Here is a 17,129-nt window from a genome sequence, read left to right as displayed (position 1 = left end):
ACGATTCTGGTATTTATTTTTTTTAAAGAATGGAACCGGTTCTGAACAAGAACGGATTTGAAGTAAGTTTGGAGCAGCAGAAAGTGAACCTTCTTTAAATGTTATGCTAAGCTAAAATGCTATTTCTAGTCCTTTTCACAAAATTGTTACCAGCCACGATAAAATCAAGAAAATCCATGTTCATTCATACATATACAGTATTTTATCAGCATATCAGAAAATGTATTTTTAATGTAAGTGCATTTTTTTTACTGTACTGACAGATGTTTTTTTTTCACTTGTTATGAACTTGTTTATATTTGTCAAACAAGCGGAAAACAATTGGGTGTACGATTAACAAAACACCTGTTTCCGCTGGTGTTTGTTAAGCAAACTTTAATTTTTATAGATATTACTTAATAAAGTGAACGTTTATCATTTACTTTGGCTGAGCATGACCCTGGCAGATTCTCAGGATGCAGCCATACGAACAGCTCCTCCCAGACTGGCAACTGGGAGGAAGTGGACCCCAGCTGATGCTGTAAATCAAGCACAATCCGCACTCAGTCATGGAGACATAGTACGACAGGTGCAACAAGGAAGAGGTGGGCTTGGACTAGGGACAAGTCGACCTGCATGGCACAAGGCAACACCTGCAGAGAGGAGAAAGATGGAAGTTGCGGAGGTCCGGCACCAACGGGAAGCAGAGAGATGCGCAAAGGCAGTGTCACAAGCCAAGCAGGGCCAGTGGACTAACTGGGAAAACCTGGAGCACCATAAGCTCACTTGGAAAGATCTGTGGGAGATGGAGGGAAGCCAAATCAGCTTCATCATCAGGGCCACCAACGATGTTCTTCCGACACCCAAGAATCTTAACCAGTGGTTTGGAGATGATCCAGCATGCCCTCTCTGGCTGCAAAATCAGTCTGTCCCAAGGCCGTTATACCTGGAGGCATAACCAAGTCCTACGCCAACTGGCATTCATTCTGGAAGGAAGGCGATCTTCCATTAATGCCCTCCCTCACCCAACATCTGGACACTCATCCACTATCCCCTTTGTGAGAGCAGGGCAGGGCCTAGTGAAACCAGCTGCAAGAGTGGATGGTACCCTGTTGGATGCCACACGGGACTGGAAAATGCAAGTGGATCTAGATCAGCAACTCAAGTTTCCACCTGAGATTTTAAACACCAAGCTCAGGCCGGATCTTGTATTGTGGTCAACTTCACAGAAGTCCCTGTTCATCGTGGAACTAACTGTAAAATGGGAGGCTGCAGTGGGAGAAGCGTATGAACAAGTTGAATGGACAGCAGCTCTACTTTTCTAAACTTGATCTGAGACTGAATGCTCCATCAGCCTAATTTACACTTATAAAACTCCTGATGTTGCTATAACAATGCAAAAAGCACTTACCAATTTACTTGAAGTGAAAATCAGTCCTCCTTTCATAATGAATAAATTAAGTAATCACACGGTCATGCAGAACATCTCATGTTTGTAAATCCATAAGGATCTTTTTCTCAATGGCAGCAGTGATGACAGTTGACTCGTCAGCAAGATCTCGCGCTCTTCGCTTTCAAATTACATCACTTATTAGCGCACAACACTTATTAACTTAACACGCATGTGCGGCCAACACAAAATGAACAAATCACTCCCTGAGACTACTCATTCTTCTGAGTCACATAAAACATTCATTCAAAATGAACGAATTGCTCATGAACACCTCATCATGCATGTATCACTACTGTAAATGCATTATGTTCTGTAAATGACAGAACATTGTGAAATTCTACAAGTGAAAATGCAATTGCAGATATTAAGAATAGTTGTATAGTACTATCTTGTCATATCTAGATTGGATTAATGTAATGCTCTTTTAGCCAGCCTTCCTGCATGTGCAATTAGGCCTCTGCAAAATGCAGCAGCGCGTCTGGTCTCAACAAACCCAAGAGAACACATGTTACACCCCTACTTGTCTCTCTACACTGGCTGCCAGTTGCTGCATGTATCAAGTTCAAAGCTCTAATGCTGGCATACAAATCAGTCACTGGGTCTGCTCCAGTTTACCTAAAGTCATTCCACCAGAAGGCTGCGTGCGGTCTGCAAATGAGCGGCTTTTTATAATAAGAATGTATTTTCAAAAGTAATGACGTCATTTTATATTAAGATTTAACGCATTTTACTAGTGCTGACCTACTAGTAAACCTACTACCACTTTCACTAGTCGCGCTTCCATTCTTGATATCAAGAATGCTTTTTAACTAGTTAAAATGCACATGAAGTCAATTTGGCTAACATAAATAAATACAGCGTTTTCCTACAAATGTTCTTTATGCCAAATTCTAAGGCAGCATTACATATCTTTTGCAAAGACAGCATTGTCAATTATAAATATTAAATCCTGAAAAGCATCTTTAGTTCAGTACACATAAAAATGGACTATTTTAACCAATATTCGTGCACTGTATTTTATGCTCATTAGAGTAATTAGCTTAGCAACATGCTAACACTAAATTCTATTAAAAATCAATTGTGCTTTCTCTTGCTAATATGCTTCATGTGAGGTGTTATTTACATGCCGAGTTGCTGCCTATATGTTGTCATTGCCTTGGACAAGTAAACAAATTGATCACATACCCACAAAGTTTAAACATGTTTGGCCAAGAAAAAAAAATCTTTAGTGAGTGTTGTGCAGTGATATCACAAAAAACAGGCACAAAGTCAAATAAGACTTTAAAAACATCAATAAAAGATGTCACAACTGACTGACAGGTGCAGTGCGAATTCAACTTGATGCCAAAATCCCACACAATAAAGAGATATATATATATATATATATATATATATATATATATATATATATATATATATATTCAACATTTCAACAACAGATTACATCAAGGATTGAAAACAGCATTTAAAAAAAACATTACAGAAATCAAGGTGAAGGCAACATATTTTTTTACAGTCCTTTCACAGTCAATATTGTCAAAGACGTGCCACTAACACGGCTTCAGGGGATAAACCAATGCCAACTCCAACCATAAGACACGGGATACTTCATACGCCACTGCCTGAACCTTGGACTTAGGATAGATCTCACCAAAATGACCTGCTGGTTGAACTGCGATGCACCTCACTGATCTCTGCCTGCATCACTCTGGTCTAATGATGGACTACACTCTTAAAATTTAATAAACTGACTTTCAAAGCCTTCATCGGCCAACTAACAAATGGCAATGCATCAATGTGAACTTCTGCAGTTAATTTAGACTGAACTTCAGAGACATTAGTCATTAATCTTTCAGTTCTTAAAAAATCTCTGTATAAACACCGGCCCTTAACACTGACACAGTCTCCTTGGGCTTGCTCACTGGGATTTTAAATACAATTATGATTTAATGATTTAATTTTATACACAATTTAATCAAACTACACAATGAAAGTTTCATTTTCTGTTAATGCATAATTTCCTGTACAGCTGCTTTAAAATGATGTGTTGTTAAAAACACTATACAAATAAAAAAATAACTTGAGGAATTCAACACTTATTGTTGAATCGATCAATTGTTCGACTGTATATAAAACACAATGTTATTTAATGCTTTGTTTAAAAGGTGCCTCTATGAATTTTGAACTTACAGTACAAAGTTCACAAGACTGTTGTGGCGGAGTCCATTTGGTGCCAAACATTTTAACTAATCACGAATGTTCACTATTTTCCATCAGACAAGAAACTTGAATTGTTGATTAAAAAATGTAAATAAATAAAATCGGGTTTTATGTTCTTGTCTTTCAATCGTGAAGGATGGATTCTTGGGAATGTGATGCACTCTGATGCGCAAAAGCACGAGGCACTTCCAGCATCTTGACCAATAAAATTATGTAAAATCGTGAAGGATGGATTCTTGGGAATGTGATGCACTCTGATGCGCAAAAGCACGAGGCACTTCCAGCATCTTGACCAATAAAAGCTTGAATGGGAGTTTTTCAGCTGTGAAGAAGGGCGGCAGTCTCTTCATTTGTACCCGTTGAATTGCGAGAAGATTTGCTGTACATCACAAACTGTATGGTTATCTGAAGAAAAGTGTTAAGGCAAAAACAAGCTGGGTCAAACATACACAGTTACTCAAAAGCATTTATGTAAATGCCCCCCACCCCCCACGCGTTCGAAGCCTCACTCCCCCTATCTCCTAGGATTAATATGCTCCTTGGCCCCGGTGAGGGCTGGAGCAGTCAGAGGAAAGATCCGTTGAGCCTGACCCAACCCAACCCAACCCATTCCCTCTTATAACTAGGACACAGTACTTTAATTATAACAATTCATACTATACCAATCCTGCTGATTCCAACACTTCAATACAAAACACTCAATCATACACAAACTTACACGCATGGTAATGTCCATTCTAGCGCACACATACACACACAGCCTTCCTTCTACACTCTTGGTAATTTATCACAAAAAAAAAAACACACATATATATATATATATATATATATATATATATATATATATATATATATATATATATATATATATATATATATATATATATATATATATATATATATATATATTTTATTGTCCTGTCAATTACTGTTCTTATTGGTTTTATGTTAAATAAAGAAAAAAAAAAAAAAGCATTTATGTAATACTGACCGCAACGACCTTTGACTGCATGTTTTTAAACGAGCCTTTTAGATTAATCAATTTAGGCTATTAAGCACTAATACAGTTCTGCCACTTGGGTGTGTTCTTGGGTGGAAAGACAGACTAAAATGAGAGTTGGAGGTAAGTGCTTGTTTGGAATTGAATTTTTTTTTAGCTTTGTAGCTCCGCACGCTCCATTTCCATTGGCTGCTCACCATATGTAATGCGCTGTATCACAAGGATTTGCAAGTTGGCCGTTTTTGAAAAAAAAAAAAGCCAAATTTTGTCAATGTTTTCATAAAATTCAACCTATAAATGGTTTTATGCTCTTATGCGGTGTGCCAAATCGCCTCAGCTGCTGTCAATACAAACGGGAGTGCTATAGCTAGAAAAAAAAAAAACATGAATGAACGTCAGGGTTTTTTTTTTTTTTATTTCTCCCCAATTTGGAATGCCCAATTCCCAATGCGCTCTAAATCCTCATGGTGGCGTAGTGGCTCACCTCAATCTGGGTGGCATAGGATGAATCTCAGTTGCCTCCATGTCCGAGACCGTTAATTTTGCACATCTTATCATGTGACTTGTTGAGCGCGTCAATGTGGAGATGTAGCACGTGTGGAGGCCCACGCTATTCTCCGCAGAATCCACGCACAACTTAGCAAGCGCCCCACCGAGAGCAAGAACCATGCATTATAACTACCACGAGGAGGTTACCCCATGTGACTATACCCTCCCTAGTAACCGGGCCAATTTGGTTGCTTATGAGACCTGGCTGGAGTCACTCAGCAAGAGCCGGATTCAAATTCGCGGCTGCGGGGGTGGTAGTCAGCATCAATATTCACTGAGCTACCCTGACCCTACGTCAGGTGAAATATTGAAAGACAACACAATTGGCTAAATTGATCATCTCGATTGTAAACAACAGGAAGACATCAATGATTTAACACCTCAAGCCCTGTTCACATGTTGCAACTTTGTCGCCGGATGTCACTAGTTACTATACTGTCGCTATTCGGCGTTCCTACTGCTGTTCTAACATTATTGGTCGGCAGCACAACTGGCCATAGATTTAGAAAATCTGTTCCACATGAGATACATTGATGGTAAAACCAAGTTATCATTTTTATTTGACCATTCTGCAGGGGAGAGGTTTTTATATCAATTGCAACAGTGCACAATGCATCATATCATGAACAAAATCAACAATCCATCAAAATAAGAATCAAACTTACTCAGAAAACCAACAATTTCCGACACTGTTTTCCATGCACCATATTTTATATCATCTATGTATGACAAATGTAACAGACAAATGATATAGAACAGTGACGTCGATGACAACATTCACGTCTCTTGACACGCCCACATCTTTTCACCAATGCTCACTGTCGCTTTAAGTCTCCAGCTCTCATTGAAAATTAATGAAGACGGTTGTTAGTGGCTGCGAATTATTCACACATGCAGCAACAAAGCAAAAGCGAGCATTGATGACTAAATGTGGGTGTGTCCAGATACTTCAGAAAGTAGAACTTGATGCAAATGATCAGTCACTTTCGGCAGCGACTACCAATAAAAGTGAAGACAGTGTCAGTGGAGCTCAGGGCATCCGTCTCCATACTAATTGCGTCGTGTGCAGGCACGACAGAGAAGTTACAAGTTTCTGTGAGCAATTTCACGTATTTATTTGTCTTTAACCACCTACATGGATATAATAAAAAACTATGCGTTGAAATGAAATTACTCAGCTCTGCTGTAGTTTATATAAAAACACTCTCCACTGCAGAATGTTCATTTTTAGCAACAAGAAAACTGATTCCTTGTCAAATTAGAAATTATATATTTTTCCCAGCAATAGGTCTCATTTGTGATCAGATTGTCTAAAAGATATGGCCAGACGTGCAGAGCGACTGCAGTAGAATGCCCACTAGCGACTTCACAGTACAGTGACTAGCAACATCAAGCGATTACTGGTAGCCCACATTTACTTCAGTAAAGTTATCTGAAGTCCATAATTATGTAGCTTGAAAAAGTGACCTGTAGAGCAAACTGCTAAAATTAAAGTCAGAGAAGTGACAACAAATGCAGAGTGAATACAGCTCATTTTAGAATATTTAACTGGTGCCAGTGAATGTGCAAATGGAATCTTTAGAGCCCATTTTCTAAAAACCTATTTAACTTAAAGTTTTTATGACAGCCAACTTCAAATTATAACTCGGCAATGGTTTGGGATAGAAACATAAACATTACATCATTAGAAAGCTGAGACCATCCCCTTTTTACTTTAGTGCATAAACCCCAAAATGTGATTCTGGGTCAATGTGACTCAAAATTATGGTGCAGGTCACACATGACTTAATAATTGAGAATGAGATTTCTATGGAATGTATAATGTGCCATTGGGACATGAACTTGAATTTTAGGACTTGAATTTGAACATGTTACCTTAAACTTGAAATTTGAAAGGGTCCACTGTGAAATAGTGCCAACGTGGGATCATGGCTAAACTAGACCCACCACCTCTCTCTAACATAAGTTTCTTGTTCTGCCCTGATGCAAAATCCAGAGGTAAACAGGCTGTTTACCCACATTGGCACTATTTCCCAGAGGACCCTTCCTTTTCTAAATGTGAACTGTGAGCTACGTTGAGATTGGTCAAGGAGTTTGATTACATATAGGCTTGATTGCTCTTTCAGAGTACCCTGAATTTCTTCGTCAAATTTACCCAAAACTGATTATAAAACTTGAATCAGTGTAGTCAAAAATGTAACCTGAATTTAATGGTCTGAATTCATGGAACGTACGTTTGAATTTAATGTTTGAATATAATTCAGATTCAAGTAAACAAATTCAAGTCCTAAAATTCAAGATCAAATCCCAATGGCACATATTTCATTCCATAGATTTCCTCTATAGTAGGCATTGAAATATCAAACATGTTTGATATCCTCCAACTAGATGGATCCAAAGTCTAAAAGTAAGAAATCGGAGTCTGAACCCACCATATACTATGTGATTTTCATTTAAATCTACCAGCTCTGAAATTATGTAGTGTAATCCAGCCTTCAGCCAAATCCAGCATGAATTTAAACACCTTTGTAGTTATCGTTCAATTTGTAAAAATATTTTTCCATTAATAATATTTTTTTGTGGCTATAGATCCTGTGTTGGGAATAATTGATCCTCTCCCAGTATGTCACTCAAAGCTCAAAAATGTCAATGTGAAAGGATACTAAAAGGTCAAGTGAGAGTGTTCCTAGACTTCCGATGAGCCAGGGGAGATGGTGCACAATGTAGCTGGTCTCTCCCTGCCCTCGGTCTGGGTTCTTCAGTATCACGCTTATGCCATATGTAGTGTTTCCCAGAATCACAAGGGCAAACAAGAAAAAAGACACGCCCTCTGTTGACTTCCGACAAAACTGCAGACAGAAAGAAATATTTCAACTACACTAATACATGTTCAAGTTTAAATTACATGTTAATGCACTGAATTATTTATGATTTTATAATTGTATAACTAAGAAGGGTACAACTCTGGCTACAGTGAGAAGTTACTGCATTATGATGTAACTAATATCTGAAAGGGAGGCACTACAACTAAAACAATAAATAATGAGAAACAGTTTACAAAATGTACATACTGGTAAATCTCACAAAAACAGATCACATTTCACATCAAACTATAAAAATATATATTTTGCATAAAGAAACTTATTTTAAGAATGAAAATTGGTTTGTTTTTTTAATTTCCATAATTTTCAATGGTGACTTGCATACTTTTTTTAAAATAATTAGAAATTAAATTAAATACAACAGATGCTACCATGATGTATAAATGATTTAATTTGGTTTAAGTTTTGTTTGCAATACGATAAGAATTTAACTTGAAAATAGTGTCACGATGCAAAAATACTTGAATAGTCCTACAAAACAATCATAATTTTCATTAAGTAAAAATCTAATTTCATTATTTTGACTTATCAGAGAAGTGTTCTTTGACAGGTTTTATGAGATTCACCCAAACATAGATCTATAAATACCAGAGATGGGACCAAGTCACACATGTGCAAGTCTCAAGTAAGTCTCAAGTCTTAACCTTCAAGTCCAAGTCAAGTCACAGGCTATGTCAAGTCAAGTCCAAGTCAAGTCACAGGCTATGTCAAGTCAAGTCCAAGTCAAGTCACAGGCTATGTCAAGTCAAGTCCAAGTCAAGTCACCTTATTATTTAAATTTTACCTGCAGAATCTGATCATAATAAAGTGAAAAGACAAGATATAAGTAACTGTCAGTAAATTACAATACTCATGTTCAGTAAAATACATTCAGGAATCAAACAAAATTGTAACTTCATAAAATTATTTATTTTTCACTTCTGCCAACAGTGTTTGAAATGTTTTAAATATTCAACATTGAGTCCATAAAACAAATAACAGCTTAACATCCAACAGACTCCTCTCTGAACACCTCCTCTCTCTCTCTCTCTCAAACACAGTTACATACATTAAACTTTGTTACATTTCTCCTCTCTCTCTCTCACACACTCTCTCTCTCTCACACACTCTCTCTCTCTCTCACACACACACACTCTCTCTCTCACACACACACACTCTCTCTCTCACACACACACTCTCTCTCTCACACACACACACACACTCTCTCTCTCACACACACACACACTCTCTCTCTCTCTCACACACACACTCCCACACACTCTCCCACACACACTCTCCCACACACACTCTCCCACACACACTCTCCCACACACACACACACACTCACTCACTCACTCACTCACTCACTCTCGCGCTCTCACAGAGTATATCCATAAGCCTATTTTTGCAATGTCTGTGAGTGGGAAACGTTGAGGTACCAGCGTGCGTGAACGTCATGGCAACGTACAAAACAAAGTACCTCGCGCGGGAAACACTTAACGTAAATGCGCGTAACTAACGTAAATCAAGCAGGCTAGTATGCAGCATAAGCCAAGTGTTGGCGAAATAAAAAATTAATGGACAGATTTTTTTTTTCCAGAAAACGTCTTGCACAAAATAAATTCAAGCACTTTCAATGACCTGTATCTATGTATGTTTATTTTCAAGAACTTTCCAGGGCCTTGAATTTTATTTTTCAGATTCACAAACTTTCAAGGATTTCAAGGACCCGTGGGAACCCTGCTATTATTACATTAGCTAACTACCAACTAACCAGATAAAATTAACAAATTGACAAGCACTTAATGGGCAGAATGGCTCTTCAAATGGCGGACGAAATTGGAGGTTGTCGTCTGGCTGTCCGCAATCTTAACGTTGCATGTCTTGCAAAGCGCTGTTCGTCTTTTGCCATCTTGATAATAATTTTTGAAGCCGAAAGCGATGACCCTCGGTAACGTTACACCTCGGCTGACATGTTGATGTGTTATCTGATCTAAGTGGGCGTGGTGTGCGTAAGGTACGAGAGGGCATGGCTGATGATAGCCTATAGTGTTGCGATCCAGTCATGACAAAACTATTCTCAGCCTGCGCTCCAGCTGGATCAACTTTTTTTTTTTTTATAATTTATATATTTTATATTCAAACTGAAAACATGATGTGATTAACACTCAAGTCATTGTGTCTCAAGTATTTTATTTTTTGTCAAGTCAAGTCCCGAGACTTTAACTTCCAAGTCCGAGTCAAGTCTCAAGTATTTTATTTTTTGTCAAGTCAAGTCACAAGTCATAAAAATAGCGACTCGAGTCGACTCGAGTCCAAGTCACCAAGTCACAAGTCCCCATGTCTGATAAATACTTACATTAGTGTACATCTGTGGCAGTCTGGAGCATAGATACAGTACTGAGGACAGGGAGCCAATGCAAAAGCCTATAATCTCTTTTGTATTAAAGGGCTGAAAAACATGATCAAAACATAAGTTCCAACCTATGCCAGATAAAATAAATTATAAAAATGAATCAAAATACAACTCAAAAATATAATCTGAACACACCTTTAAGACACAATTAACCTTCTGCGACCCCGTGTACACATGCATGGACATTGTATTTTGGCTTTGCTATAGGCAATGCATAACTTAAATTCATTTAAACCGACTGATCTCAGTTCAGGAGACTCTGTGAGATCTGTAAAGGGTTACATTTTCGACGCAAGGAGTCATGTGACAAAACAACATGGGGCTGACCACAGCAGAGTTTATCTTTGGGAGAAACACAAACAAAACTTTATCTGGTAAGAAACTTAGTTAAGTTTTCATGTTGAAACCTGTTTGAGTCAAAAGATTAGAATCTTGTTTCATCCAATATGCCTTTTTCTATTTTATTGATTTCACGCAAAGCAACACACTGATACAACACAATGTACACTAATGTGTACTTTAGTGCAGTTTTTCCTAGAAATCCTATATGCAATGTGCATCATCACATTGAGAATCAATGGGTTCGTTCAAAAGATGAAAAAAAAGTCAGTAAGTCATTTACTAAATAGGGAGCAAGAGAACGTTCTATAGCTCTCAATGCAGCTAAGCGCATTCACTCCTGAATTCCAACCAAAAGTTCAGTTTCAGGCAGCAGATGATGTTTGAATCACTCAACATGTTTGGCAGACATGGGGCAATGGTTATCAGTGCATAGATTCAGAATTTATAATGTATAATTTTATTTTAAAATGGTTGGCTTATGCTCGCTATTACATTGAATCAGAATTAATTATGGTAATTTCTGATGTAATGCCTGTAACGTCTCAAAAATATGAATAACCAACACTCCAGGAAACAAAGAATTTGAAAATCTGCCTTTCTATAGTCCCGCTGTATGCATATTTTGCTATACATTTTTAGGGAAACTATTTGCTCTAGATTGTTTTATTTTATTTGCATGTTTTTTAGGTGCTAATACAAGGGCGTGAAGCATCTATGTGTTTGCATTGATCATGGTATAAATATTAGGGGGTTGTACTTGCTGGTTTTGATTATTGAAACTACGCCCCTGTGCTAATAGTTACAAATCAAAAAGGGAAATGGAATATGGACACACTAGTCATGCTCGGGTCACAGGAGGTTAAGAGTTCTGTTGTACTGAAAACATATAATCACAGCTGTTTTATTCAACTGTTCTATCAAAGGTGCTGCAAGCCATTTTTTCATGGAAAGGTATGCAAAAAAAATGTGCTACTCCCTGAAAGATATTAATGAAATACGTGTCCTGAGATATCTCACTGGTCTCTGTGACAGCTCTAGACTTTGTAAAGAACAAACAAAAATGTGTCCGTGGGCCGCGGTCTCAGATGCTTTCCACACGTCAATCATTTTGTGTGCTCTCATAGTGTTGTAGTTGCAGAAAAATTATTGAGCATATTCAGATTTTTAATTAGTCAGCTGAGGGTGCTGTTTTGCTACTGTTGTGGTTAACAACCATGGAAACATGCTTTGTGCAGGTCTCACTCTCAACAGTATCGGTGCGGTGTTTAGGAAAGAGGGGGGGTGGCTAAATCAACGGCTCTGACTAGTGGAAGTTAGAAAGGCTAAAAATCGCTTACAGCACGTTTAACAAGAGTTTCATATTGAGTATCTTGCATTGTAGACACAAATGGCCAGTTATTCTGTCCATTTTGCTATGCTTATGTCAATAGTTCCAAACAAAGTATAGCAACATGCAAACTGACATCCTGTCTGGAATGACAAGCAGAGTGATACAAACAGTGAAGTGTCCCAGTGCTGTTTTATTAAAAATCAGCACTATTGGAACAGCAACCTCACCTGCACCGAACCGTTTTTATCCTCCAATGCCAGCAACACTCGACCCTTAAACCCTGCGGGCATCTGATCCTCTAGGGATAAGTGAGGGAGACTGAGGAGCGAAGATGAAATTCCCAGAAGACACAGTATGCTGACTGCATTCAGCAACGCACTGTCTCGGTCTACAGAGGAGAAAAGCAGTTCCATGAATTCAAGCTTCACACATCAGCACATTCTTATAACACACTGTGCTGCTGGAAAGTCAAGGGTCAGATACAGAGTAAATGTAGGGCATTGCTGAGAATTGTCAGAGGATTAAGGGGCCTCAATGCATAGCTGACTGTATTTAATTAACCATTGCTGGTACAAAAGCACATGCTCAACGTGTACAGTATGAGACATTTGAAGATGGTTTGCCAGGTAAAATGCCTGGAAAAAAAAAATCAATAAACAAAATATATTCCTGGAAAGAATTTTGATCTTTACAAAACTAATGAAAACAAGCTATGGGTTGAATGCCAGTTATTACATAAACTTAAAGGTATATTCACCCCAAATTTGGGACGGTTCTTTATGCAAAGCAATTGCGTGGCTTCAGAAGTCTTGGAATAAAAAGCACAAGTAGCATAGACTGCGCGGGTGATTTTGCATTCTTTTTTTAAGGATTGATATCTCCAGTCACCATTCCTTGCCACTGCATGGCAAAAAGCAACCAGTACATTCTCCAAAATTTCTCCTTTTGTATTTCAAAGAAATAAATACAGGTTTGGAATGCCACGAGAGTAAATGATGACAGAATTTTCATCTAGGGACGTTTAAACTACAGCACAAAAGTCACAAGTAAGATTTCCAACTCACCCCTATTCCTTAGTTTGTAGTAGAAGTACATTGACAACATTAGCATGTCTGCCAACACGTAGTACACTGCAGTGTATATCTAAAGGAGAGACAACAGGCTGAGCAAACCAATCAGAATACACAAGACTATAACAAATTAAGCCTAAAATTCTAGCATCTGAACAGCAGAATTAGGATTATCGTCTTGCATTTACAGTTAACTCTTATTCATTGTAGTGAATAGGTGAATGGGTGATTTTTGCCCATGTGACTTACAAATGAGGAATGTAAAGTTGCATACCTGTAATGGAAGTTGATCAGCCAAGAACGACCCAATAAAATTGCATGAGTCACCTCCCAGCCATAATAAAAGAAACCAAATAGACAGAGCGCGGTCCATATTCCCGGTCCTGCAGGAATTGTAGTACTGCCTAAAAAACAGAAAGTATCCGGTGACCATATTATTTCTAATCATGTTCAAATTGTCTAACAACGCATGTATGAGTGTTCGAAATGACTGATGTGCCTCAACGAAAGGTCAGCTGGACAGATCTTAAAGTTAAAAACAAATATATAGGACCAAATTACATCAAATCATATGTAACATTTAAAAAACAAGCACTGAAAACATGTCAAAGAAATTGAAATGTATGTAAATAAGCTTTTCTGGGAGTGTTAGTGATGTTATTAAAGCAACAGTTCACACAAAAATTAAACTTCTCTCATCATTTATTCCAGATGTGTATGACTTTTTCTGCTGAACATAAACAAAGATTATTAGAAGAATATCTCAGCTCTGTCGGTCCATTCAATGCAAGTGAATTGTGGCCAGAACTCAGAAGGTCCAAAAAGCACATAAATGCAGCATAAAATAATCCATATGACTCCAGTGGTTTATTCCAGGTCTTCAGAAGAGATATGATGGGTGTGAATGAGAAACAGATCAATAATAAAGTCCTTTTTTACAATAAAACTCCACTTTCATTTTCAAAATGTGAAAGTGGAGATTGGAACTGGTCACTATTCACTTACATTGTGTAGACCTACAGAGCGGAGATATTTTTCTAAAAACCTTAATTTGTGTTCATCAGAAGAAAGTAAGTCAAACATATCTTGGATGGATTGAGGGTGAGTAAATGATGAGAGAATTTTTATTTTTGGGTGAACTATGCCTTTAAGGTGACTAGGCCTATTTATAAATACCTCCCCTACTTAAAGTTATTGTGATATTGAATAATAATAATAATAATAACAATAAATACAATTATTGGATTTGACATCTGTGGATAATTTTCCACAGATGTCAGCAGCTTTAAATCCTTAAACCTGCTAGTTGTAGCACGTAATTTGTACAATAACGGATTACAACCTGAACTTTAGATTAGGCATAATTTCATTCATAGTGGCACTTAAGAAACAAAAAAATCTATACAACTAATTTTCCAAAACCAAAACATCCCATCTCCAAATAAGAAGGGATTCAATATTGCAACATTGTACAATAGGAAATCACAAGAAAATTTTCCTTTTAACCCTCAGAGACCCAAGTATTTATATTGATGATATATTTTTGATTTCCCCTTAATTTAAATGTTATTTTTTTTAAACCACTGGTTAAAAAAAAAAAAAAAAAAAAAAGCTTTTTAATTTTGGTGTGTATTTTTGGAAAAGTGTTGCAATTACATGTGTGACTTTGGCATGCTGGTGCTGGAAAATGTAAATTGTGAATATTTTTCTAGCTAAACTCGATACATTTCAGAGTATGTGCTGATGTTCTATGTAGTTTTAACCAATTTTTGAGGGGAAATGGCGTTTCTATAATTGCTATAAACATTGCAGAAAAACCTTGTAATTTTGTTGATCATTAGACTCTGTTGGACAAAAACCGTCAGTAAAAGTGGGCAATATTATTGTTGACCTACTTACGGTATTGAGGATACCATGAAGCAAACTATTGACAGCAGGCCGAGAATCACACTGGCCATATCTCTAGCATCCTGGGCACATTCCCCAAACCGTCCCAAACCCACTTGGACCCATTCGGGCAGAGAGAGCTGAAGTTTCCATTATCACTGATCACAAATATGCCACGGTAAAGCGCTCCATCAGACATCACTGGAAATACATACATATTGAAATATGGAATAAAAGACAAATATGTATTCTTATGTAAATAGGCTAGTTTTGTATTTCAGGTGGTTAGGCCGCAACACAGCGGTACAATGATGTAAAAATACAGTTTACAGTGAGTGTAATATGAGACAATAAACGATAAATGTAATCCATTTACCTGTGCGGGTCTACAGTTGTTGAGGTAAAGAACGGTTTGAAGATTATAGTCCACAGTTTCCTAACCGAAACCAAGATATAAAAACAGATAAGTCGTCAAAACAAGTGAATATTTTCATGGTGTGCCCTGATTGGTTGGCCGAGGCGCGACGTCATTATGACAGTGACGACACCGGAAATAAACAACAAAACCAGCGGGGTTGCCATAAGCAGTCATGATTAAATCTTTTTTTTTTTTTTTTTTTTTTTTTTTACATATATTTAAAATCCTTAAACGTGCACGTTAGAGTGCATGTTATTTTACAAGTCGGCGATTAAAAAAATTGAAATCTTAGGCATAATTTCATTTACTATAAGAATTGATCTTAATAATGGCACTTAAGAAACAAAAATAAACCAATTCATTTTCTTATCGGAGCTGTTTTCAACTGAGCTGTAATCCATTTCAAAAGTTAAAACACTGTGGTAAAGTGAACTGACGTCTTTTACATTTTCATGAATTGTCAATGAGAATTCACTATGTTTAAGCATCTAAATTCTCGAAATTATTACTTTTTATTTTATTTATTTTTTTCAAGTAAACTATGCAACTGTACAACCGGAATCACGCTAATTCAAAGTCAAACTACAGCAAATAGAGTTCGATTAACTTGACATTAAATAGATGCACTCTGAATCCAGTAACATTTTTGAGAGAGAAAAAAAAGAATGAATAAAACCAGTTTTCTTTACCTTTATGGTAATCCTCCGTTACCTCCAGACACAACACGAAAACTGAGCGACGCGTGACCGTGCGATCAGCTGATCATTCTCACCTGATTACGCCAGAAATGTCGATTCATTACAAATTTGCATAGTGACGCAAACGTTGCTTTCTTAAAGTGATAGTTCGCCCAAAAATGAAAACTATCGCATCATTTACTCACCTTCATGCCATCCCAGATGTGTGACTTTTTCTTCTTCTGCTGAACACAAAATGTTTTAGAAGAATATTTAAACTCTGTAAGTACAATGCAAGTGAATGGTGACCAGACATTTCAAGCTCCAAAAATCATACAAATGCAGCAAAAAAGTAATCCATGAAGTCATGGTTAAATCCATGACTTCAGAAACGATATAATATGTGGGTGAGAAACAGATCAATATGCAAGTAATTTCTTCTTTTATTATAAATCTCCACTTTCACATTCTGAAATTAAAGTGGAGATAATAATAATAAAATATTTAAATATTGATCCGTTTCTCACCCAACGTGATTGCATTGCTTCAGAAGACATAGATTTAATAACTGGAGTCTTAAGGATTACTTTTATACTGCTTTTGTGATTTTTGTAATGTATAGTTAAGCGGGTAGCAAAAAAGGAGAAATGGGGCTTTTGTTTTCCTCAAAGTTAGCAACCCGACAGATTTTATCAGATTATTTTTTCCACAGTGCAGTTTTCCAACGCTTAATTTATATTTAAACATTTATGATTTAATATGTGATTACATGACTTTTCATACACAGTAAAAAAAACAAATATAAACAATTAATTAAATGTTAAATCAAAATGTAAATTAACTAAAGATCTTCAGTTACTATAAATATTTAGATGTACGCAAATGAGTGACACCACTGGGCGCTGTTGAATAGTGACATTAAACCAA

The 17,129-nt window shown here is 37.0% G+C and overlaps 1 protein-coding gene across 1 annotated transcript; it reads right to left on the bottom strand.

Annotated features, from left to right (window-relative positions):
• Positions 1-2,618: 2,618 nt before the first annotated feature.
• Positions 2,619-16,244, bottom strand: slc66a1 (solute carrier family 66 member 1). Its single transcript, XM_052094434.1, is given in 10 exon segments — positions 2,619-4,057; positions 7,865-8,050; positions 10,422-10,514; positions 12,378-12,538; positions 13,215-13,293; positions 13,495-13,624; positions 15,120-15,207; positions 15,210-15,308; positions 15,484-15,543; positions 16,215-16,244. Coding segments are annotated over 8 exon segments (921 nt in total). The 5' UTR covers positions 15,307-15,308; positions 15,484-15,543; positions 16,215-16,244; the 3' UTR covers positions 2,619-3,970.
• Between the last annotated feature and the right edge of the window lie 885 nt (positions 16,245-17,129).

This window comes from Xyrauchen texanus, chromosome 27, assembly GCF_025860055.1.
Source record: "Xyrauchen texanus isolate HMW12.3.18 chromosome 27, RBS_HiC_50CHRs, whole genome shotgun sequence".
Taxonomy (NCBI): domain Eukaryota; kingdom Metazoa; phylum Chordata; class Actinopteri; order Cypriniformes; family Catostomidae; genus Xyrauchen; species Xyrauchen texanus.
This window is presented reverse-complemented; position numbering and strand designations above follow the sequence as displayed.